This window comes from Oncorhynchus mykiss, chromosome 13, assembly GCF_013265735.2.
Source record: "Oncorhynchus mykiss isolate Arlee chromosome 13, USDA_OmykA_1.1, whole genome shotgun sequence".
Classification (NCBI taxonomy): Eukaryota; Metazoa; Chordata; class Actinopteri; order Salmoniformes; family Salmonidae; genus Oncorhynchus; species Oncorhynchus mykiss.
In genome coordinates, this window is record NC_048577.1 from 59,912,099 (window position 1) to 59,936,864 (window position 24,766).

Sequence of the window (24,766 nt, forward strand, 5' to 3'; positions counted from 1 at the left end):
TGTCCGTGACACAACTTTACTTGCACATGCGCAGTCCCCGCTGAGTAACAGCAGTAAAGTAATGATGGCGTCCACAGCGGCTCGCTGCTCCACACGTTGGATAACAGTTGCTGTGTCCTCTGGTCACCGTCGTGCTTGTTGTGCTCTGACCCCTTCTTCCAATGGAGGCTCAAGAAGTCTGTCGACTTTTGGAACACAGAAATTCTGGCCGGGAAGCAATGCAATGCGTGGGGGCACGGGGAATGCGTTGACATTGAGAGGGCTGTCAGGTGGGTGCACAGAGACGGCCTAACTAGCAAGCTAGGCTAGCTTGATGCTAGCGTTTCTCGTAGTTTCCATTCACCTTTTTGGACACAACTGACAGTCTCCAACAAAAAAAAATTGACACCACGGTAACATTCCTAACGATACAACTGAAAGACAGACTAACCTTAGCTCAGCCCATAGCTGGCTAGCTAACTAGCTAGTAGTTAGCTTATACGCATTCAAATTGCTGGAGGTGTTTGGTACTGTAGCAAGCCTGCAGCTCCATAGCCATTGCAAGGAAAGTAATGTCAGGTCACAGCACTGATGATCTTGAACGGACTGTCAGTAATAGCTACTGAACTGTACAGTCAAACATTGCGTTGAACTAGCTGTATCTGCATGATCCCTGATTAGCTAGCTATATATGCCAACTGGCGTTTGCTAGAAATGTATTGGCCCAAGAGTTGATCATCACAGACAGCAGCTAACTTTATGTATTTGTATGAGTCCTCAGATATATCGAGCCCTGCTTAGTGTTATAGATGAATTGTGAGTGTACAGGCCTGAAGCTACCTTGGAAATAGATGACAACAGAAGGACAACAATAATAATCCACAGTCATGTTGCCAGGTGTAATCTACTCACAAGCCCTTTCTTGGTAGTTCCAGGTCTTAAATCTCCCCATGTCATCTGCACACTGTCCTTCCACACAAGTGCCCCAGCCTCCAACAAACAGGACTTCTACACAGTGTTGGAGGTACCACGCACTGCCACCCAGAAAGAGATCAAGAAAGCGTATTATCAGGTGTGTGTGTGTGATCACTTTCTGTGGTAGTGTTGACTTGCTGTATTGATCCTTAGCTGTCACCAATCACCACAGTTGTTGAAAGATAACTTTTGTTGTTGTCCCTCTTCAGATGGCTAAGAAGTATCACCCTGACACCAACAAGGAAGACCCTAAGGCCAAGGAGAAATTTGCTCAGCTGGCTGAAGCTTATGAGGTTTGGCTGACCTTCTTCAAAATGGGCTTCCCCTTTTAAGAAACTAAAATTAGATTAAAGGATAGCAATATTTCTGTGACTTGTGTAGCTGATGTGGAATCATTAGTTCGTTACTTTCCTAACCGGTTTCTTGGTACTATTTGATGTCACTCTTGAAGAAAGTGTCAGTTAATCAAGTAAACGAAACATCAGAACCACTTGACTCAATGAAGGAACTGCCTGGTCTTATTGGAGAACAGTGCATCTTACTTCCTGCTTTGTCCTCCCCCAGGTGCTGAGTGACGAGGTGAAGAGGAAGCAGTATGACACGTACGGGGGGGCAGGGTTCGACGCCAGCCAGGCGGGCGGTGGTGGACACCAGCAGTACTGGAGCGGACAGGCCAACAGCGTGGACCCAGAGGAACTGTTCCGCAAGATCTTTGGGGAGTTCTCTGGAAGCCGTGGCTTCGGGGACTTCAATGCCGTATTTGATCAGCCCCAGGAGGTATGTAGTTGGGATGCCATACTGCTTTTAGAACCAAGGGGTTATGATTAGCCTAATCCCAGATCTGCTTGTCCTGTCTGTGCATGACAACCACCATATGAGTTGGCTATACAGCACAAACAGAAGTTTTGACTGCTCATTCAAGTCAATGTTCAGTGAGGTCATATTGAGTGAGCCCATACCAGGAAGTAAAAGCAGGAAGCAATTACTTTTTTAGGAGTGTAAACTTTTTGTTAAAGACATCCAATATGAATCTCTTGTCCCTCCTTTCCTCCCAGTTTATCATGGAGCTGACGTTCACCCAAGCTGCCAAGGGGGTCAACAAAGAGATGGCGTTCAACACTGAGGCCAGCTGCCAGCGATGTGATGGCAAAGGGAGCGAGCCTGGCACCAAGGTTGTGCACTGCCACTACTGCAACGGCTCTGGCATGGTAGGTGACATGATGTGTGGCGTGAAGTGTTCGTGTCTCACGTGCTTGTCTCACGTGCTTGTGTGTTTTGCCCTGTACAGGAGACGGTGAACACGGGCCCCTTTGTGATGCGGTCGACATGCCGTCGGTGTAATGGGAAAGGCACTGTGATCTCCACCCCATGTAACTCCTGTCACGGGACCGGACAGACCAGACAGAAAAAGACAGTAATGGTCCCTGTCCCAGCAGGTGAGACACACCCACACACTGACTCTCACTCCTATACCTACCCAGTCTAATCTGGAATCTAAACGTAGTATGCATTTTCTAATGTGCACACACAGAGAGACCCAGGAGCAGCCTTCTCATCCTGAATCTCTTCCTTTTCTCATTAAGATCACTAATCATTTTTTAAAATTCAACCTTTATTTAACTAGGCAAGTCAGTTAAGAACAAATTCTTATTTACAATGACTGCCTACCGGGGAACAGTGGGTTATCAAATCAAAGTTTATTTGTCACGTGCGCCAAATACAACCGGTGTTGTAGACCTTACAGTTAAATGCTCACTTACAGGCTCTAACCAACAATGCAAAAAAGGTATTAGGTGAACAATGGGTAAATAAAGAAATAAAAACAACAGTGAAAAATAACAGTAGCGAGGCTATATACAGTAGCGAGGCTATATACAGTAGCGAGGCTATATACAGTAGCGAGGCTATATACAGTAGCGAGGCTATATACAGTAGCGAGGCTGTCAGAACGACAGATTTTTACCTTGTCAGCTTGGGGATTCGGTCCTGCCAACTTTTGGTTACTGGCCCAAAGCTCTAACCACTAGGCTACCTGCCACCCCATAATTCTCTTCTAAACTGTTTTAAACGTTTATAAAACGCTATAATGCTGGATGAAGCACTTCCTATGTTTGAAACGTCTATAAAACGTGAGCAGGTTTAACGTGAGTGGGTCAGAGACGTAATCTGAGGGCTACTGATCCCGTCTTAGTGCGCACCACTACGTTGGAAAGACAAAAAACGACAGGGAAGACAGTTGTTTAATGTGGGAGGCTCAGCGATGTTAGGATTTTGAAAGTTGTGTAGTGCACACCCAGGTTGACTGGCTGTGTTGTCTCTTTGCAGGTGTTGAGGACGGTCAGACGGTCAGGATGCCTGTGGGGAAGAAGGAGGTGTTCATCACGTTTCGGGTCCAGAAGAGCCCAGTGTTCAGACGGGACGGCGCAGACATCCACTCTGACGTGCTGATCTCTGTGGCTCAGGCTGTACTGGGGGGCACGGCCCGGGCACAGGGCCTCTACGAGACAGTCAACCTCTCGGTGAGAGACACACGGACAGACCAACCTTTCTGTGACACACCTACATACATAAGAGTGATGGATCGATGGCCAGTAACTAACTGTGATTGGTGAATCCTCTTGTAGATCCCTGCTGGGATCCAAACAGACCAGAGGATCCTCCTCTCTGGGAAGGGCATCGCACGGATCAGTGGCTATGGTTACGGAGATCACTACGTCCACGTCAAAGTCCGAGTCCCCAAGTAAGCTACACACAATACACCTTTAGATACCATCTCTGTAGTAAGCTACACACAGTACACCTTTAGATACCATCTCTGTAGTTATTTACTACACAATACGCCTTTAGATACCATCTCTGTAGTAATTTACTACACAATACACCTTTAGATACCATCTCTGTAGTAATTTACTACACAATACACCTTTAGATACCATCTCTGTAGTTATTTACTACACAGTACACCTTTAGATACCATCTCTGTAGTTATTTACTACACAGTACACCTTTAGATACCATCTCTGTAGTAATTTACTACACAATACGCCTTTAGATACCATCTCTGTAGTAATTTACTACACAATACACCTTTAGATACCATCTCTGTAGTAAGTTACTCACAGTACACCTTTAGATACCATCTCTGTAGTAAGCTACACACAATACACCTTTAGATACCATCTCTGTAGTTATTTACTACACAATACACCTTTAGATACCATCTCTGTAGTTATTTACTACACAATACACCTTTAGATACCATCTCTGTAGTAAGCTACACACAATACACCTTTAGATACCATCTCTGTAGTTATTTACTACACAATACACCTTTAGATACCATCTCTGTAGTTATTTACTACACAGTACACCTTTAGATACCATCTCTGTAGTAATTTACTGCACAATACACCTTTAGATACCATCTCTGTAGTAATTTACTACACAATACACCTTTAGATACCATCTCTGTAGTAAGTTACACACAATACACCTTTAGATACCATCTCTGTAGTTATTTACTACACAATACACCTTTAGATACCATCTCTGTAGTAAGTTACACACAATACACCTTTAGATACCATCTCTGTAGTAATTTACTACACAATACACCTTTAGATACCATCTCTGTAGTAAGTTACACACAATACACCTTTAGATACCATCTCTGTAGTAAGTTACTCACAGTACACCTTTAGATACCATCTCTGTAGTAAGTTGCTCACAGTACACCTTTAGATACCATCTCTGTAGTTATTTACTACACAATACACCTTTAGATACCATCTCTGTAGTAAATTACTCACAATACACCTTTAGATACCATCTCTGTAGTAAGCTACACACAGTACACCTTTAGATACCATCTCTGTAGTAATTTACTCACAGTACACCTTTAGATACCATCTCTGTAGTAATTTACTACACGATACACCTTTAGATACCATCTCTGTAGTTATTTACTACACAATACACCTTTAGATACCATCTCTGTAGTTATTTACTACACAGTACACCTTTAGATACCATCTCTGTAGTAAGTTACTCACAATACACCTTTAGAGACCATCTCTGTAGTAAGTTACTCACAATACACCTTTAGAGACCATCTCTGTAGTAAGTTACTCACAATACACCTTTAGATACCATCTCTGTAGTAAGCTACACACAATACACCTTTAGATACCATCTCTGTAGGAAGCTACTGCAAAATACACCTTTAGAGACCATCTCTGTAGTAAGCTACACACAATACACCTTTAGATACCATCTCTGTAGGAAGCTACTGCAAAATACACCTTTAGATACCATCTCTGCATCTCTGACAAATGTTAGATGCTCATTCCTCACGGTCTCCACTATTGTGTGTGAGCAGGATCCTGACAGACAGACAAAAAGCTCTGCTCATGAGCTACGCAGAGGATGAGACTGAAGTGGAGGGGACAGTCAATGGTGTCACAAGCACCACTGCAGGTAGTGGCACACACACGCACACACTGTTTCTGCGCTAGGTTCCTACACACTGACTGCACACTTACCTGCTCCTCTTCATTTGGTTTACAATTAGTTGAGGTCCCAGCTCTGCTCATGAAAGCTGACAATGCTTTTATTTGTAAAATCTTGGCTCACGCAATACATGTTTCTGACCAGGTGGGGGCAGCAGTGCTAAGCAGTCTGAGGCAGGGCAGGACAGGCAAGAGGTAGGAGAGAGCAAGCAGGAGCAGGGCTTCTTCACCAAGTTAAAACAATTGTTTAGCTCCACCTGACAGTCACAAACCAGGTAGGACACTTTAGTCATAATGCCTTCGCCTGACAGTCACAAACCAGGTAGGACACTATTCATGATGCCTTTGCCTGACAGTCACAAACCGGGTAGGACACTAGTCATGATGCCTTCGCCTGACAGTCACAAACCGGGTAGGACACTAGTCATGATGCCTTTGCCTGACAGTCACAAACCAGGTAGGACACTTTAGTCATGATGCCTTCGCCTGACAGTCACAAACCAGGTAGGACACACTATTCATGATGTTGCCTTTGCCACTTGTGCACATGCATATATGGGATAAACTGTTTCTGGAACACACTGGTTCGTGGCACATAGTTTGTCAGTCAGCTGGTTTGTGACTGTCATCTGTATAAAGTTGCATGCATACATACACTATACATACATACTAAAGTATGTGGCCTCCCCTTCAAATTAGTTGATTCGGCTATTTGAGACACCCGTTGCTGACAGATGTATAAAATCGAGCACACAGCCATGCAATCTTCATAGACAAACATTGGCAGTAGACTGGCCTTACTGAAGAGCTCCGGGACTTTCAACGTGGCACCGTCATAGGATGCCACATATCCAACAGGTCAGTTCGTAAAATTTCTGCCCTACTAGAGCTGCCCCGGTCAACTGTAAGTGCTGTTATTGTGAAGTGGAAACGTCAAGGAGCAACAACGGCTCAGCCGCGAAGTGGTAGGCCACACAAGCTCGTCTGTCCTCGGTTGCAACACTCACTACTAGTTCCAAACTGCCTCTAGAAGCAACGTCAGCACAAGAACTGTTCATCAGGAGCTTCCTGAAAAGGGTTTCCATGGCCGAGCAGACAAGCCAAAGATCACCACACAAGCAATGCCAAGCGTCAGCTGGAGTGGTGTAAAGCTTGCCGCCATTGGACTCTGTCGAGCAGTGGAAACGCGTTCTCTGTAGTGATGAGTCATACTTCACCATCTGGCAGTCCAATGGTCGAATCAAGATTTGGCGGATGCCAGGAGAACACTCCCTACCCAAATGCATAGTGCCAACTGTAAAGTCTGGTGGAGGAGGAATTATGGTCTGGGGCTGTTTTTGATGGTTCAGGCTAGACCCCTGTTTCTGTGAAGGTAAATGTTAACGCTACCGTATGCAATGACATTCTAGACCATTCTGTGCTTCCAACATTGTGGCAACAGTTTGTGCATGACAATGCCCCTGTGCACAAAGCAAGGTCCATACAGAAATGGTTTGTTGAGATCGGTGTGGAAGAACTTGACTGGCCTGCATAGAGCCCTGACCTCAACTCCATCAAACACCTATGAGATGAATTAGAAAGCTGACTGCGAGCCTGGCCTAATCGTCCATCATCATCAGTACCTGACCTCACTAATGCTCTTATGGCTGAAAGGAAGCAAGTCCCTGCAGAAATGTTCCAAAATCTAATGGAAAGCCTTCCCAGACGAGTGGAGGCTGTTATAGCAGCAAAGGGGGACCAACTCCATATTAATGCCCAAGATTTTAGAATGAGATTTTTCGACAAGCAGGAGTCCACGTACTTCTGGTCATGTAGTGTACATGCATACACACAATTGTTTAACCATATAAATATATTTACTAGAAAAGACATCCCAATTCAAATCAATGTTTTGCTGTCACTTTCAATGGGTGAAGGGACAGTAGTTTGTCAAATGCTGGTTTTGAAAACACATGCAGTAATTCTGTTTCTTTTCTTATACTGAAAGGTAAAAGGTCCACTGGGAACTGAGGCGAGTGTCCGAGGGTAGAGAGATGATGCCCTAAGAAGACAGCCACAAGGAGAGACCAGATATGGGGACAGGTGGTGGGAGAGTGTTGGAGGGATGATGTCTACTGTATCCTACTCTGGCACTGGACAAGACTGGTTACCCCAGATCTACCTTCACAGATCTCCTTTCATCCTTGATCAGTTCCATAGCAGTGGAAGACAATGGACTGAAACAGACTCAAACAGAATGTGGTCCTAACTCATACCTGCTGCCTAAAACCCAAATCCAAGAGGAAATATGCTCTGGAAGTACCAGGAAGTGACTGCCCCTTAGGCTTGTCGTTTTTTGGATGGTGTTAAATGTGCAAAAATGTTGCGCAATGTTCTTCAAGCATATCGTAAAAGGCATTGGGCAGAAGTAAATTCATCCACAAATATAATTCTCCATCTTAAATGACCACATGTTGAAAAGATTGGGGTACGTGATCCGTATGTAAAGCGAACGGGGCGGCAACTTTAACAGGGTATTCCATAGATTTTCCTAATGTTCCTGTCCATCAGATTCCTAACCGTGTGATAGCAGCGCAGTCAGTCACTCATAAAGTATGGTCTGTCTGCTGTCTTTGAGGAATGCACTGTTGCCAGTGATGGCTAAAAAAAACATGGATATACAAAACATTAGACACCTCCATAATATTGAGTTGCACCCCCTTTTTCCCTCAGAACAGCCTCAATTCATCAGGGAATGGACTCTACAATGTGTCATGCGTTCCACAGGGATGCTGGTCCATGTTGACTCCAATGCTTCCCACAGTTGTGTCAAGTTGGCAGGATGTCCTTTGGGTGGTGGACCATTCTTGATACACACAGGAAACTGTGGAAAAACCCAGCAACACTGCAGTTTGTGACACTCAAACTGGTGCGCCTGGTACCTACTATCATACCCTGTTCAAAGGCATTTCAATCTTTTGTCTTGCCCATTCACCCTCTGAATGGTACACACACACAATACAAGTCTGTGGTCTCAAAGCTTAAAAATCCTTCTTTAACCGGTCTCCTCCCCTTCATCTACACTGATTGAAGTGTCATTAATAAGGGATCATAGCTTTCACCTGGTCAGTCTGTCATGGAAAGAAGTTATTCCTAATGGTTTGTACACTTAGGGTATAAGAATAGAAAATCAATTTAATTTGAAAGGCCTGTGCTGCAATAAGGAACTTTGTTTTGGTTGAGATCCTCCTGATTTCTTCAAATGTATAATACGTTTGTTCTGTAAAGTTAACTCTGCTTCCTATCGAGCTAGCCACTGCAACGAGTTGTAACAGCATTAGTACTGTCAAACAGCTATGGTGAGATAGAGGAAGTTGTCTGGCTGATATACCTTTCTGTTACATAAAGTGTAATGTGTGTGGAGATGCATTTGGGCCTGAGAACCCAGTCATCCAGGATGGGCATGACTCAAACCAGTTGGATCAGATGTGGCCGGACCTCTTCCCTCTTACTCTGCTCCTCGTCAACCCCTTCTCCCTTGATGAATCTGAGAATTCACTCAAAGCAGCACACTTTCATGTACCTCCATTCTGCCTAGTTATATTTGTAAATACACAGCTGTTGATATTGCAACCATACCAATGTGTCATGTTAGAAGTAAATAACATCTATAATTAAAGTGAAATCTAAATGAATTGTTAATGTCTTATTGCTGCCAGATGTGAACAGTGGAAATACTAAACTAGTGGAGAACGGGCCAATGACCCTGGTCTAATACTTTAGATGTCTGTACTTCCTTTAAGTAATAACAGAGCTGAATTGCAAGTGACATTACTAAGCACAGATCTGTTAGCAGTTGGATATGTGTATCTTAGGAACACAAGGAATGTATTCAAACAGGGAAAATGTCTCAACACATAACATAATGACAAAAATATACAGGAAATTCAACCATTTATTTTACTACAATGTATTCCTGTGATTTTCTTCTTTCACAAAATGAGACCAGTGACATTTGTAGTAAATAGTCAGTCACTGATAAAGCTTGAGTTAGATTGCAGTGTACTTACTGTACAAGACTAATGGGTTTGATAATACGGTTACTGTTTGCTTTCTATTACAGCCGACAAGGCAAGAAAGAGTCACGCAACGTGTGTCTGTCAAGCACTCACTGAGATCACTAGGCTTCCATTAGTTCATCGCCAACAACACTCACACCTCGACACCTGAGATTATGGGTCGTGTTCATTAGGGCCCACATTTCAGAAGAGTTTAGTTAGTCCAGTTAGTCCCTCCCTGTTTCAGTCTTCTTCTGTTTAGTGCCTAATGAACACAACCCAAGTCTGGTCATTCCAGAACTCCTTCAAAATGTTCTAAATACTGCAACAGTTCCATCCCCTGAAAACAAATACTAAAATTGCATTTACATTGAACTAAAATATGACAAGTCTTGCAATGTTTCTTAAGTATATAATTTCATTAACATGAACCTGAGACCCAAAACGTACATGACTAATGAGGCTCTGGACTGGTCTGGACAGCCATAACTACACCTGGGTCATGTTCATTAGGGCAAAATGTTTTACCACGGAAATCAAACATTTCTTATTGGACTAATCAAGATAATCCCGGTTTCATTCTGTTTCGTTAATACCTCAGATGGAGGAAGGGCTACTGAACAAAGAATTGAAGGACTACCAAATACACCAGAGATGGATAGGAGAGAACCACAGACCTGAACACACAGCATAGAACCTGTTTGTAATGAACCGAGATAATGTCATGTCAGCAACTTGACCTTTGGTATTCAGCATTCTGACCTTTAACAACTTCTTCAAGTGAAAGCATAGAATACAACGCAAACTGCTGTCTTCAATGTTAAAACTACAAACAAATCAAGGAATGTAATGTTGATGTCAGTGTGAATCCTGAAAAGGATCTGATAAATACTGTATTGCCCTTATATTTCCTCAGATACAAACCTATGGTCACCTGCACAACACATTGTTCTCCTTCTCCACAACCAAACAACGATGGCTCAACCTCATCAGGTTGGTGCATAGCTTTCAAGTCTTAAATGTTATCCATTCAGACTGATGAGGTGCCTTGTCTTCACCAATCTAACCCGATCTCATCTCCCAGACCATTACACTAGCTGCTGTATTCGCTGCCTCTACCTGGTGTTCATAGGCCTAGAACAATACTGAAAATCAACTTTATACACGTTTCCAGGACGGATGTGTCCGTTTTCAGACACTCTGCTCCTCTCTAGACTGCCTGAGTGCCAAGCAAAGGACAAGGAACTGGACAGCACTAGATAACTAAGTCCAACATAGCATAAAACAAAGAAATACACTTCAGAAATGATTAATAGTAATATTGCTCGTCCATCCTAAAACAAGAACTAAAAAGTGTCCATCCTGCCTCACTGTCTGTGTGCTTTTCACAGGAGGTTGGACATTTCTGCCTGCGTTCATTTGGAGAGAAGAGAAAAATAATACATTGTGATGTGTGACAACCGTTGGCAACATTTTAAAGTCTAGACCTTTCTAAAAAAGTGTGCTCTTGCTGTCAGTTAGCCTGTGCTGTCCGTAACCAAATCGTGGGACTACTCCCAAGAGAGTATCACCCCCATAACCATTAATACAAACTTTAAAAGATGTCGCTCAACCTACTCAAGCAAAGAGATAGTAGTCTGCCCTGCAGAAATACTCCTACACTTTGCCAGATCTGCATATTAACATATGCATAGAACGTGTTACTTTGACTGTTTCTGGCTCAGCAGTGTTTAAGTTGTGCTGGTGCTCACCGCTACGGAGTGCCAGCACCTCAAAATGTTCTACTTGTTCAGTTCCACCACCTAAATAAAAAAGTACGGGCACCTAATTCAGTCCACTTCAAGCAAAGGCTCACTGCTCTAATATTTTCAAGATTACATTTTGGTTTGATGGACTGATTGTGAGGACACCCAGGGGACAGCAGAATATAGTCCTTCAAATCACCATGGCAACCTAAAAGTGTCAAAATCCACAAAGGCTTTTTTGTCATAGCAGGATAGCTGTTTTTCCCCTCCAACTCTACTGCATCACTCCATAATACAATTGTTAGGGATTATTAAAGAGACTTCAACATGACTACAAATCACACTATAATCTAAACAAGTAAGATCAATTGTCATCTCATGTCAACTCAAGAAGAAATACATCCTATAACAGGTTTGAATTTAAAAAATGGCTCTAAACTGGTACTAAGAGCTACAAATATGACCAACCATACTGAGAAGATACAGGATGGAGGGAGAGTGAGAGGGAGGTAGTAGAGAGAGAAAATTAGAGGAGAGGAGGAGGGAAGGTTACAAGGTCTGGGTACAGATGGATTCTCATCCAAACGTTCAGAAAACAATTCTTATTGTCTTCCCTCCCTGTTTTTCCTCCTTCTTTCCTGCAGAACAGCCAACAATTGGCTGTGGGTCGGATCACATGAAGTACCACGCAGCCAATCCGGCGAGGGCGGCGACCCAGGCGGCGAATAGGACCTGGCCTGTGGGGTGTCTGAGGACGGCCATGGCCAGCTGACCGACGTACGCCGAGCCCCCACTGGCCGCTGAGATAGACAAAGGACAAAGAACACGGTCAGCAAACCTCCCACATTACCATGTGAAACACTCATACCATTTTTAACACCACTAAGCCAGGTCAAGCAGTACTGCACTGGCCTGGTTAGGGAGCCACCGTAGATGCTGGAGCCATGCTGGAAAGGACAATGTGAAAAGCAAATATCCAAGCCAGCCAGACAGTGTGGTAAGGGTATTGTGGTTCTAAATGCCCACGTATTGCTAACATGGCACAACAATTCTTTCTTTTGGTTTTCTGGATCAAATCACTTTGTTTCCAGACAGAGCCTACAGGAGTTGTGTGTCAGCGTACCCATTTGTGCGGCGTAGTAGGGGCATTTGTTGATGTCTCCTCCGGTCCCATGGGCCCCGTGAACGGGCATGCCCGCATCCATGACCTCCTCCTGGATATCCTTACCCATCTCCTCTAGCTCATCAAATACCTGACACCAAACACACCAAACACAGGGGATTACAACTGGTTCATTTTCACTCAGCACAAAACAGAACCAAAGGTCAAACAGGGAGGTACCATCTGAAAAGGTCCAATAAGGAAAGCTTATTTTTCACAACACTTTGGAACAGTTTGATATTGTGTGTCCTGATGAACACAATCTCTGAACTGAAACAGTAAGCTGAATTGAGTTTAGCACAAACTAAATTGCGACTGGGTCGGTGGGCGAGTGAAAGGAGTGATATTTAACTTAAGGAGGTGCCACTGGTCAAAGAAATGTCCATGATGCAGAACCGTAATAAGAATATGATCAAGTTCAACATCTGACATTCATGTAATGTAATCAGAAGCCAGATGTGAGGAAGTGAATTAATGATCATATCTGAGCACTTGAAATATGATAGATGGCACATTGTCTGGCTACGCTCTCAGAACCAGTTAGCAGAGTGGTTATGGTGATAAGCACAAATCCAACCATCTGCTGTTGGCCAAAGACCCTAATTTTCCCTGGGCACAAGACTTATCTCCAAAGACAGGATCAATACAGTGGCTGGTTACTGAGCTTAAATGATTAATTAAATTATACAATACTGAGAAATGCAACTAAACGGCCGTGGCCTACCTCAGAGACTAAACGGCCGTGGCCTACCTCAGAGACTAAACGGCCGTGGCCTACCTCAGAGACTAAACGGCCGTGGCCTACCTCAGAGACTAAACGGCCGTGGCCTACCTCAGAGACTAAACGGCCGTGGCCTACCTCAGAGACTAAACGGCCGTGGCCTACCTCAGAGACTAAACGGCCGTGGCCTACCTCAGAGACTAAACGGCCGTGGCCTACCTCAGAGACTAAACGGCCGTGGCCTACCTCAGAGACTAAACGGCCGTGGCCTACCTCAGAGACTAAACGGCCGTGGCCTACCTCAGAGACTAAACGGCCGTGGCCTACCTCAGAGACTAAACGGCCGTGGCCTACCTCAGAGACTAAACGGCCGTGGCCTACCTCAGAGACTAAACGGCCGTGGCCTACCTCAGAGACTAAACTGCCGTGGCCTACCTCAGAGACTAAACGGCCGTGGCCTACCTCAGAGACTAAACGGCCGTGGCCTACCTCAGAGACTAAACGACCGTGGCCTACCTCAGAGACTAAACGACCGTGGCCTACCTCAGAGACTAAACGACCGTGGCCTACCTCAGAAACTAAACTAATGCGGCCTGGCTTCCTCTGAAAACAAAACGTCTATTTTTATTTAACTAGGCAAGTCAGGCAATAACAAATTCTTATTTACAATGACGGTCTAACCCTGCCCTAACCCGGACGACGCTGGGCCAATTGTGCACCGCCCTATGGGACTCCCGATCACGACTGGTCGTGATACCGTCCGAGATCGAACCCGGGCATGTAGTGACGCCTCTAACACTGCGATACAGTGCCATAGACCGCTGCGCCACTCAAGGACCCACAGATATGAGATGGCAATATTTCCAGCCATCACCTAGAAGGAATTATTAGGAGACCCACCGTTTACTGGAAGACCCACCACACCAGCAGTCTCCGTTTACTGGAAGACCCACCACACCAGTAGGTGCAGCAGTCTCCGTTTACTGGAAGACCCACCACACCAGTAGGTGCAGCAGTCTCCGTTTACTGGAAGACCCACCACACCAGCAGGTGCAGCAGTCTCCGTTTACTGGAAGACCCACCACACCAGTAGGTGCAGCAGTCTCCGTTTACTGGAAGACCCACCACACCAGCAGGTGCAGCAGTCTCCGTTTACTGGAAGACCCACCACACCAGTAGGTGCAGCAGTCTCCGTTTACTGGAAGACCCACCACACCAGCAGGTGCAGCAGTCTCCGTTTACTGGAAGACCCACCACACCAGCAGGTGCAGCAGTCTCCGTTTACTGGAAGACCCACCACACCAGCAGGTGCAGCAGTCTCCGTTTACTGGAAGACCCACCACACCAGTAGGTGCAGCAGTCTCCGTTTACTGGAAGACCCACCACACCAGCAGGTGCAGCAGTCTCCGTTTACTGGAAGACCCACCACACCAGTAGGTGCAGCAGTCTCCGTTTACTGGAAGACCCACCACACCAGCAGGTGCAGCAGTCTCACTCTTTAATCAACCCCAGCTCTCTCTTCCCTTCCCCTTCCTCACCTCCATGTTGAACTGAAAGGCCAGCACGGCCTCCGCCACCAGCCTGTCCTTGGTGGCCATGTCCAGCTCCAGCTCATTCATCCGGCTCCGGTACAGCTGCTTGAAGGCCTTGGCGCTGTGGATGCCGTCAAACTGGTAGAAATAGACGCCCTCGCCCGTCGATGGCAACTTCAGCGCCCGCTGGGCCACCTTCTTCAGCACCTGACCCCCGGACAGGTCGCCCATGTAACGGGTGTAGGCATGGGCCACCAGCAAGACCGGCTCTTCCTGACCCACCTAAATACAAATACAACTTCACTGGCTTCTGGTATTGTCAACCCCCCCTGGACTCCACACACACCAGAGGATTGAAGCAGCACAGGGAGTCACAGTGCAGCACCCATGGAGTAGCGTTAGGGCTGAAGTGCCTTGCATAAAGGCACAATGGTAGTGGATGGTGGTAATGTGAATCTGAAACCAGCAGCCCTCCAGTAGCCAGGTCAGCCCCCACTTTTTTCGTCCAGCCTGGGACTTGAACCAGCGACCTTCTGGTTACCGGTCCACCTCTCTGACCTCTGGGTTACTCACCTGGTGGATGCGTTCCACGTAGCGTTGCGTGGCTGGCGAGCAGCTGACCCGCTCCCGCCAGTCCTCACCATAGAAGTAGTCCAGGTCGCGGGACAGGGCGTCACGTCTATTCAGCTCTGGGAAGTAGAGCGGGGAGAAGTCAGGATGATCCTTGTTCCTCTCAATCTCCTCCTCCATAGCCTCGTAGGTGTAGTAGAGGGCCACATCACCCAGCTGAGCGAGAGAGAGATGCAGAATTTTACCCCAAAACAAACATTTTAGGTGCAAATATTTTTCATTCATTTCATGTTTGACAGTCCCTCAAATACTGTGTGTGTGTCAACATTCATGTTGTCAAGATACATCCCTTTCTGTATCCTGGCAAAGTCTCACAAAGTGAGGATGTCAAAGCACTTCATGTTCTTTAAAGCCTTACAATATATTGTTGTTCAGTACAGTGGTTGTTCATTACCAGTGGTGCTGAAAGACCCATCATGATTCTTCACAGTAATATCTTTCAAAGTGTTTGCAAAGTGAGGATGTCAAAGTTAGATCAAAAAGCCTACACCCTTAACTGACTGCTGTGGATAAATCAGATGATGCATAATGTTCAAGACAGTGAATGCAGCAGTACTAAGTCTCAGAAAAGACTTAAGTGGCTGCTCTATTCTCCAGACTGACCTTGAAGAGCTCCTTGCGGATGCGCCCCCTGAGGAAGTCCTTGACAAACTGGGTGTTCTCCGCCTTCTCGTGAACCTCTTTGGTCCCGGCAGCCAGCAGTTCAGAAAGGTCTGTGGGGCTGTGGGGAGGGCACACTGGCTGACACCGCATGGGAAACTAGAGGCACACACTAACTACATGACCCATTGGGCTGGCTTCCCAAACTCAGATTAATCCTAGTTCTGGAGAAGAAGAAAAAACACTTTCAATGTAGCCTATTCTCCATTGAGCGTGCTTTTTACTCCAGGAGAAGGTTTAATCTGTGTCCGGGAAACGAGCCCATTGTGTTTTCAACTCTCCTCAGAAATAAAAAAGAGACAGACCAAATCTGACAGAACTGAAACATACCCTGCCCACACCCTGGCACTCAAACATACACTTGAGAGAATAAACCTCTCACTTCCAGAAACTGCCCAGCCCCCATCCATTTTCAGAAATAGCACTGAAGTGAAGTTAGACCATCCCAGATTTCTATACCTGAGAGTGTCTTCTGGCTCTTTCTCTGCATTCACCAGGCCTCCTCCATCGGCGACACTCTCCGCCTTCACAGAGTCCTCCATCTTTTCTGCAGACAGCTTGGTCCTGTCACTCAGACAGACACTCTTTGCCAGTCTCTGCCAAAGACAGAACACCAAAACAAGACCCACACATTCAAAGCTGACTCACTATTGAGTGGGTGGGGTAGCCTACATGAGAGCCACATAGCCTAGATACAGTATGTGCAGATAGATAGATACAGAAGTAGTGCTTTTGTAAACAGAAGCCCAAATGTCCATGACAATAGAGTCTTAAGGGATAGTTGGAGATTTTGACAACTTATCAATGGTTTCCATTTACCCAGTCATACAAATGATATCTATGAGTTCATCCATCTCTGCATGCAGTTGAAGGTAATTAGTGTTAATTGAGCAATTGCCAACTAGCGTGAGTGTAATGACTGAAAGTCTATGGGATCAGCCAGCATGCTCCTCTGACTATGGGTATGCTGTCCACGCTGTGTTCTGGTGTACCGTTTGACAGCTAGCATAAACAGTAGCCCAACATGCTCCTCTGACTATGGGTATGCTGTCCACGCTGTGTTCTGGTGTAACGTTTGACAGCTAGCATAAACAGTAGCCCAACAAATCCATAAGAGAGGTGTTGCTCTTTTTCTGAAACTGAAAATACAGAAAGGAAATATTTCTTAACTCCAAACAATAACAAGTTAAACCTAACATTTAAGAACAACAAGGCAGAAAAACACTTTACATAACATTAGCCAAGTTAGAAAACAGAACCATAGAACAGTAAATTTAGCGAGCTAGCTAACGTAAGTTAGCTCATAATAAGTGTAAAAATAATGCCACCACCTTGAAACATTTTTCTCTCTGTATAATAGCTAACATTGTTATGATACTTACAATACTATGCTTGCAATGGGCATAAATGCAGAGTACTGAAAATAAACAAATGTAATGATTGCTGTTTTGACAAGGTAGCTAGCTAGCTAGCTAGCGATCTCTGACAGAGCTGTTTGATTATATTCATCGTCATGGTAACCACATGCCCCGAGTCTGCCTGCTAGCAAGGGATCTCTTTACATTCTAGATGGCATTTACGTTCTATTTAAGCAATAAGGCACGAGGGGGTGTGGTATATGGTCACTATACCATTGCTAAGTGCTGCTCTTAATCAAGACGCAACGCGGAGTGCCTGGAGACAGCCCTTAGCTGTGGTATACACAAAGCCCCAAGGTGCTTTATTGCTATTATAAACTGGTTACCAACGTAATTAGAACAGTAAAGATGTTTTGTCATATCACACACGTGTTATATGGTCTGATATACCATGGCTTTAAGCCAATCAGCATTCAGAGCTCAAACCACCCAGTTTATAATTGGGTCCATGAGAGTGCAAGTAGACAAAATTGCTTAATTAGTGCAAGCCCAGCACAATATATCATATCAGATACAACATAGCAAACAGCATATATATATTTTCTGATGAATCCTCGGCTCATGCCTGTATAAACTTAATATGGTAGGGTTTAAGCATAGTAGTAGGCATAGCCTACATCTTTGAGGGTGACAACCCAAACCATCCTAATTAGTCATAATAAGTAAAAGAAATTGGCTATGTAATTAACTAAACTATTTACTAAAGCTACATTCATTAAAACATCAAGAAGGGTCCATGAAATGAACATCTGGCCACACAAATCAGTACCCTTTGTTATTGCTGCCTGAACATGTCTCATGTGCCAAGATTACCAAGAAAACCTTGCAGAGGCAAAAGAGCGCTTAGGCTAATGTGGGTGGGTCTACTGCTCTATTCTGCTGCGGGCCAAAAGATTTTGTTCATTATTATTCTGCAAGTAAGACTATATTATTCTGCATTTAGCCTAATACTACATCGTCTTCATGGTGTAAACAAAAAATTGGGTATATGATATAACGCGTTAATATCCTAATGACAGTAAAACCCAATTCAAACATCTCTCTACATTTAGGAGAAGAGAGCCTAAACAGAACAGCAGCATTTGATACAGAGACTCTCCATCCAATGTCTTGTTGACACGTAGCCTAGTTATGACCAGCAGAACATCAGTCCACAACACAGGTTAGGCTAGATCTATAGAATAAACTCTACAGAAACACCTGAGATTTTTCAGATCAGTGTCACTTCAGTAACAGGAGCAGCCTACCACAATAAATATGACAATTATACGTAGCTTCTGTGCCTTATGATATCAGGTCCAATCCACTTCAAGTTCATAAGAGAGACCTCCCGAGTGGCGCAGCGGTCTAATGCCCTGCATTGCCGTGCTTGAGACATCACTACAGACCCGGGTTCGATCCAGCTGCGACCGGGAGACCCGTGAAGAGGCGCACAATTGGCCCAGCGTTGCGCGGGACAGGGAGGGGTTTGGCCGGCCGGGATGTCCATGTCCCATCACTCTCTAGCGACTTCTGTGGCGGGCCGGGCGCATTCACGCTGACATGGTTGCCAGTTCTACGGTGTTTCCTCTTACACATTGGTGTGGCTAGCTTCAGGGTTAAGCAAGCAGTGTGTCAAGAAGCAGTACGGCTTGCCAGCATCTTGTTTTGGAGGACGCATGGTTCTTGACGTTCGCCTCTCCCATACGGGAGTTGCAGAGATGGGACAAGACTAAGGAAACCTCTCACCAATATACCAATTGGATATCACGAAATTGGGGCGAAAAAGGGGTTAAAAATAATAAATACAATCCACATGATTAACACATGTTCACCATGCCTACCAGATAAGTTTGGGAGATGCAGTCGTCAATGCAGGCAGGGGAAGCAGTGGAAATGCGATTTTCTTACCAATTATGTGTTGTTGTTGTCGTCGTCTTGGGGCGTTGGTGGTCACTGGTCAAACGTCCCCTGACAGTTGATTCAGCTGTGACCTTATTCAGAGTGCCAGAGATAAGGGAATGTGTGTGTGACTTTGGCAACACTGACACACAAGTAACAACACAGTGAATAGCTGGCACAACATAGCAGGGGCCTAGCATTAGAAGGCCCTAGTCGCTTCACAAAGTAATGAGGAAAGTCAACAATGAAGAGGCCTGGAACTACACAGAGAGCCAGACAAAGGAGCTCATAGTACACACATTGCTAGATGTTCAGTTAGTCTTGTGTTTACAAGCTAACTGTAAACTGTATCAAATAGTAGTTCTGGTTGTATCCATGATAGTGTTCCAACACTAGTTACATGCATTTGATCAAATGCGTCTTACATTTGAGGATATGGCAAGGGAATATTGCAAGCTAACTAACATCAGAATGTCGATTGGTCTTGCGTTGTAACAAAGACGCTAACTGAGCTAGCCACCACCAGCAGAGCAGTTAGCTAGTTGAACAATTTAGCCCTTGACATCAAGGCACTGAACTGGCAGCTGTTAGACATGTTCCATGCTAGCGATCTATGTATAGTAGTTTCTAGTCTTTCGATGAAACAGTTTACAAGTGTTATAACCAGCGCCAGCTAATTAAACAGTTAATACGTGATTTACTTCAGGATGACAATGTGTCAAACATCTTAGAATAGCCTAATTTATTGTTTTGATGCTGTAGAAAGCTAAATAACTCACATGGGGTTATCTAGCATCCTACTCTGTCCCTATTGTACAGAGAATAAACATACAGTAGCTTACCTTCTCTGCGCACTCTGCGGAGCTCTTCTTCAGTATTGCTCAAAACATAGGAAATGTAGTCTTGCTTATTCTTCTTTGAGATTGGGTTGGCTGACCGCATCCAACTTTTAGGTGCATACACCGCCACCTACTGTACTGGAGTTTGAGTTCAGTCACGGACTACCTACATTAACTTGCGGTAATACAAAATTGGGGGAAAAGGAAAATTACCCTGGCAACTATTAGCTCTCACAAAAAAAAACACCACCCCATTCCACTATTTAACCTTATCTAATCCTACTCCAGGCCAACGGTCTAAGAGGACAGAACACTACCACTCAATATCTCTGCAAGTCTTCTGCAGTAAATCCTCCCAATCCCAAGTACTTCTCTGCAGCTGCCACCACAACCTCTATTTTCTGTGACTTGTGTTCCATTTCTGTAGTACAGTTGACAACCATGGCTATAAATGCCAAGAAACCCACCTCACTGAAACACATACTATTCTCATCCCTCTTTATTGGTCTCTGCCTACTCACAGAAACCTTGTCATGTACACATCTTCCTCTACTGCTCTCTTCACTTCTTCAGCATATGACACTTTCTGTACTAACGTTAATCACTGTCCTCAACCTGCCTTTGTCTCACCAGACACCTCCAATCTCCAGCCCCATGGGCAACCAACAGTTTACATACACAACTTTCTCCACCGATACTACACATTCCTTCATCTCATTCCCTCCTGCACTTTCTCACATCTAGGAATCTCCCTCCTACACACTGCGGCAACCCCTAAAACACAAGTGCATTGCAGTCTTGGGAACAATGTGAACAGAAAGAGAATACGAGATTTGGATGACTGAATTAGCCACGCTATGGCGCGCCACATTAACTAAATGCCACAGTTACATTCACTTGTATAAATTAATGTGAGTCTGTTCGAATTAATTCATTAATTAATGGACTGAAGAGAGTCTCATTTTTGAATTAATTAATTGTCAGTGGATGCTCTTTAAAAAGACAATGTCAGATTATTTATTTCCTTGTTTTTATCGTCACTACCAGAAAATCTGCAGGGTGTGCAATGGATCTGATTATCATGGTGGTGGGGATGGACTGATTTGTGATCAATACAATCATTGTGAGGGGCAGAGGAAGGGCAAGTAAGTATGATAGGCACTCCATTGAACAGCTTTTAGAAACAGGAAAACTGGGAAAAATGTGTTACTATATGTAATGTGCTACTATGTGTAATATGTTACTATACTGTATGTAATGTGTTACCAAATGTTATTTGTTGATATACGAAATGTGCTACTATATGTAATATGTTACTATATGTAATCGACTCTTAACCAACCATGCTATTTTGTTTGTTTTTCCTGTTGTTCGTAACTTGTTTTGTACATAATGTTGCTGCAACCATCTCTTATGACCGAAAAGAGCTTCTGGACATCAGAACTGCAATTGCTCACCTCAAACTCTACGAAGATCTCTTCTTCAGTGAGTCGGACGGGAGGGATATACTACAGACACCCGACCAGGCCCAGATCCCCGTTATTCGCTGGAGAAGGAAACTGAGATTTCGCGGAAAGAGATCAGGGTGCCTTGTGAGGATCAGGCAACAAGTGGCTAACCTGCCCACCGTCCTGCTAGCTAACGTTCAATCCTGGTGCACGATATCTAAGGAAGTCTCTAGGTTTTGCTCGCCTGAGGTAGAGTAACTCATGATAAGCTGTAGACCACACTATCTACCTAGAGTTTTCATCTGTATTTTTTGTAGCTGTCTACATACCACCACAGACCAATGCTGGCAGGAAAATCGCAATCAATGAGCTGTATATCGCCATAAGCAAACAGGAAAACGCTCATCCAGAGGAGGCACTCTTAGATGCCGGGGACTTTAATGCAGGGAACTTAAAACAGTTCTATCTAATTTCTATCAGCATGTTAAATGTGCAACCAGAGGGAAACAATTCTAGACCACCTTTACTCCACACACAAAGCTCTCCCTCGCCCTCCATTTGGCAAATCTGACCATAATTCTATCCTCCTGCTTAAAAGCAAAAATTAAAGCATGAAGCACCAGTGACTCGGTCTATAAAAAAAGTGGTCAGATGAAGCAGATGCTAAACTACCGGACTGTTTTGCTAGCACAGACTAGAATATGTTCCGGGATTCTCCCGATGGCATTGATGAGTACATCACATCAGTCACTGGCTTTATCAATAAGTGCATTGAGAATGTCGTACCCACAGTGACTGTACGTACATACCCCAACCAGAAGCCATGGATTACAGGCAACATTTGCACTGAGCTAAAGGGTAGAGCTGCCGCTTTCAAGGAGCGGGACTCTAACCCGGAAACTTATTAGAAATCCCGCTATGCCCTCCGATGAACTATCAAACAGGCAAAGTGTCAATACAGGACTAAGATCGAATCGTACTACACCGGCTCCGACACTCATTGGATGTGGCAGGGCCTGCAAACTATTATAGACTACAAAGGGAAGCACAGCCGAGAGCTGCTCAGTGATACGATCCTACCAAAGGAGCTAAATAACTTATACGCTAGCTTCGAGGCAAGTAACACTGAAACACGCATGAGAGCACCAGCTGTTCCGGACGACTGTGTGATCACGCTCTCCACAGCCAGAGACCACCATAGTCCCTGTGCCCAAGAACACTAAGGTAACCTGCCTAAGGTAACCGACCCGTAGCACTCACGTCTGTAGCCATGGAATGCTTTGAAAGGCTGGTAATGGCTCACATCAACACCACTATCCCAGAAATCCTAGACCCACTCCAATTTGCATACCGCACCAACATATCCACAGATGATGCAATCTCAATTGCACTCCACACTGCCCTTTCACACCTGGACAAAATAAACACCTATGTGAGAATGCAATTCATAGACTACAGCTCAGCTCAACCATAGTGCCCTCAAAGCTCATCACTAAGCTAGGGACCCTGGGATTAAACACCACCCTCTGCAACTGGATCCTGGACATCCTGACCTTCCACCCCCAGGTGATAAGGGTAGGTAACAACACATCCGCCACTCTGATCCTCAACATGGGGTCCGTGCTCAGTCCCCTCCTGTACTCCCTGTTCACTCATGACTGCACGGCCAGGCATGACTCCAACACCATCATTATGTTTGCCGATGACACAACAGTGATAGGCCTGATCACCGACAACGATGAGACAGCCTATAGGGTGGAGGTCAGAGACTTGACCGTGTGGTGCAAGGACAACAACCTCTCCCTCAACGTGATCAAGACAAAGGAGATGATTGTGGACTACAGGAAAAGGAGGACTGAGCACACCCCCATTCTCATCAACGGGGCTGTAGTGGAGCAGGTTGAGAGCTTCATGTTCCTTGGCGTCCACATCACCAACAAACTAACATGGTCCAAGCATACCAAGACAGTCGTGAAGAGGGCACGACAAAACTTAATCCCCCTCAGGAGACAAGATTTGGCATGGGTCCTCGGATCCTCAAAATGTTTTACAGCTGCACCATCGAGAGCATCCTGACGGGTTGCATTACTGCCTGGTATGGCAACTGCTCGGCCTCCGACCGCAAGGCACTGCAGAAGGTAGTGCGTAAGTCCCAGTACATCACTGGGTCCAAGCTTCCTGGACCTCTATACCAGGCGGTGTCAGAGGAAGGCCCTAAAATTGTCAAAGACTCCATTCACCCTAGTCATAGACTGACTCTCTCTGCTATCGCACAGCAAGCGGTACCGGAGCACCAAGTCTAGGTCCAAGAGGCTCCTAAATAGCTTCTACCCCCAAGCCATAACACACCTGAACAGCTAATCAAATGGCTACCCAGACTATTTGCATTGCCCCCCCCCCCCCCCTCCTCCCCCTCCTCTGGAACGCTGCTGCTACTCTCTGTTATTATCTATGCATAGTCACTTTAATAACTCTACCAACATGTACATATTACCTCAATTACCTGGACACCGGTACCCCCTGCATATAACAAATGTAGTAAATATTGTTATTTACTGCTGCTCTTTAATAATTTGTTATTCTTCTCTTACTTTTTTTTTTAGGTATTTTCTTAAAATTGCATTGTTGGTTAAGGGCTTGTAAGTAAGCATCTCACAGTAAGGTCTACTACACCTGTTGTATTTGGCACATGGGACACATACAATATACTATATGTACTATGCTACTATATGTAATGTGTAATATGTTACTATATGCTTACTTAGCAAATAGCTGTAGCCATAGTACAGAGTGTGTATTGAAGTCATTTCCTTATTTCATATCAGACACTTGGGTGGCTTGCTTGACATTTTTACTGCAGCTGCGACCTTAGCGATGGCTAAGGGTCAAAAGAGCGTGAGACCTGTCAGGGGCAACGACAGCTTTTGGTCTTCATCAACCTCAAGGTGATATGATGAGTGGTGTTGCTGGCTCAGCATTGTTCAACTAAATAACAGTATTACTGCCTTTACACAGGCAACTCTGATCTTTTGACCAATTATTTGCAAAAGAGCTGATCTGACTGGTCAAAAGACCAATTACTGGAAAAAGATCAGAATTGGACTGCCTGTGTAAACTCAGCCTGTGTGTCATACAGTGGGTTCAGTAGATCCATCAACTTCTCTGCTTCCCTTGTATGAGTAACTTGGAGATTTGTTAATTGTTTATCTTCAACTTTCACTTGATTTCCTC

General features: G+C 44.8%; 2 protein-coding genes across 4 annotated transcripts; one reads left to right on the plus strand and one right to left on the minus strand.

Annotated features, from left to right (window-relative positions):
* The first annotated feature begins 25 nt into the window (after positions 1–25).
* Positions 26–8,064, plus strand: LOC110486998 (dnaJ homolog subfamily A member 3, mitochondrial). 3 transcript variants are annotated; one of them, XM_036941759.1, is made up of 11 exons: positions 26–269; positions 909–1,051; positions 1,164–1,247; positions 1,519–1,731; positions 2,010–2,162; positions 2,243–2,390; positions 3,280–3,473; positions 3,579–3,694; positions 5,333–5,430; positions 5,608–5,737; positions 7,450–8,064. In XM_036941759.1, the coding sequence occupies exons 1-10, from the start codon at positions 62–64 to the stop codon at positions 5,721–5,723; spliced, it is 1,473 nt and encodes a 490-aa protein (XP_036797654.1). In that variant the 5' UTR covers positions 26–61; the 3' UTR covers positions 5,724–5,737; positions 7,450–8,064. The 3 variants fall into 3 exon arrangements, with proteins under 3 accessions (XP_036797654.1, XP_036797656.1, XP_036797655.1); XM_036941760.1 differs by having other exon boundaries at positions 38–269; positions 915–1,051; XM_036941761.1 differs by lacking the exon at positions 5,608–5,737.
* Positions 8,065–9,378: 1,314 nt separating this feature from the next.
* LOC110512532 (heme oxygenase 2-like) lies at positions 9,379–20,231 on the minus strand. Its single transcript, XM_036941762.1, has 8 exons — positions 20,091–20,231; positions 19,258–19,340; positions 16,409–16,545; positions 15,893–16,010; positions 15,233–15,445; positions 14,666–14,941; positions 12,368–12,497; positions 9,379–12,044 (listed from the first exon to the last, which is right to left on the minus strand). Exons 3-8 carry the CDS (start codon positions 16,489–16,491, stop codon positions 11,917–11,919), a joined length of 948 nt encoding a protein of 315 aa, XP_036797657.1. The 5' UTR covers positions 16,492–16,545; positions 19,258–19,340; positions 20,091–20,231; the 3' UTR covers positions 9,379–11,916.
* Positions 20,232–24,766: the final 4,535 nt, after the last annotated feature.

Coding starts and splice junctions, on each gene's coding strand:
- LOC110486998 (XM_036941759.1), top strand. CDS start 62: ATGATGGCGTCCACAGCGGCTCGCTGCTCCACACGTTGGATAACAGTT. Junction 2,163..2,242: donor ACTGCAACGGCTCTGGCATG/GTAGGTGACATG, acceptor TGCCCTGTACAG/GAGACGGTGAACACGGGCCC. Junction 5,431..5,607: donor TGTCACAAGCACCACTGCAG/GTAGTGGCACAC, acceptor GTTTCTGACCAG/GTGGGGGCAGCAGTGCTAAG.
- LOC110512532 (XM_036941762.1), bottom strand. CDS start 16,491: ATGGAGGACTCTGTGAAGGCGGAGAGTGTCGCCGATGGAGGAGGCCTG. Junction 14,942..15,232: donor ACGTGGAACGCATCCACCAG/GTGAGTAACCCA, acceptor ATTTGTATTTAG/GTGGGTCAGGAAGAGCCGGT. Junction 12,498..14,665: donor CCTTTCAGTTCAACATGGAG/GTGAGGAAGGGG, acceptor GTTTGGTGTCAG/GTATTTGATGAGCTAGAGGA.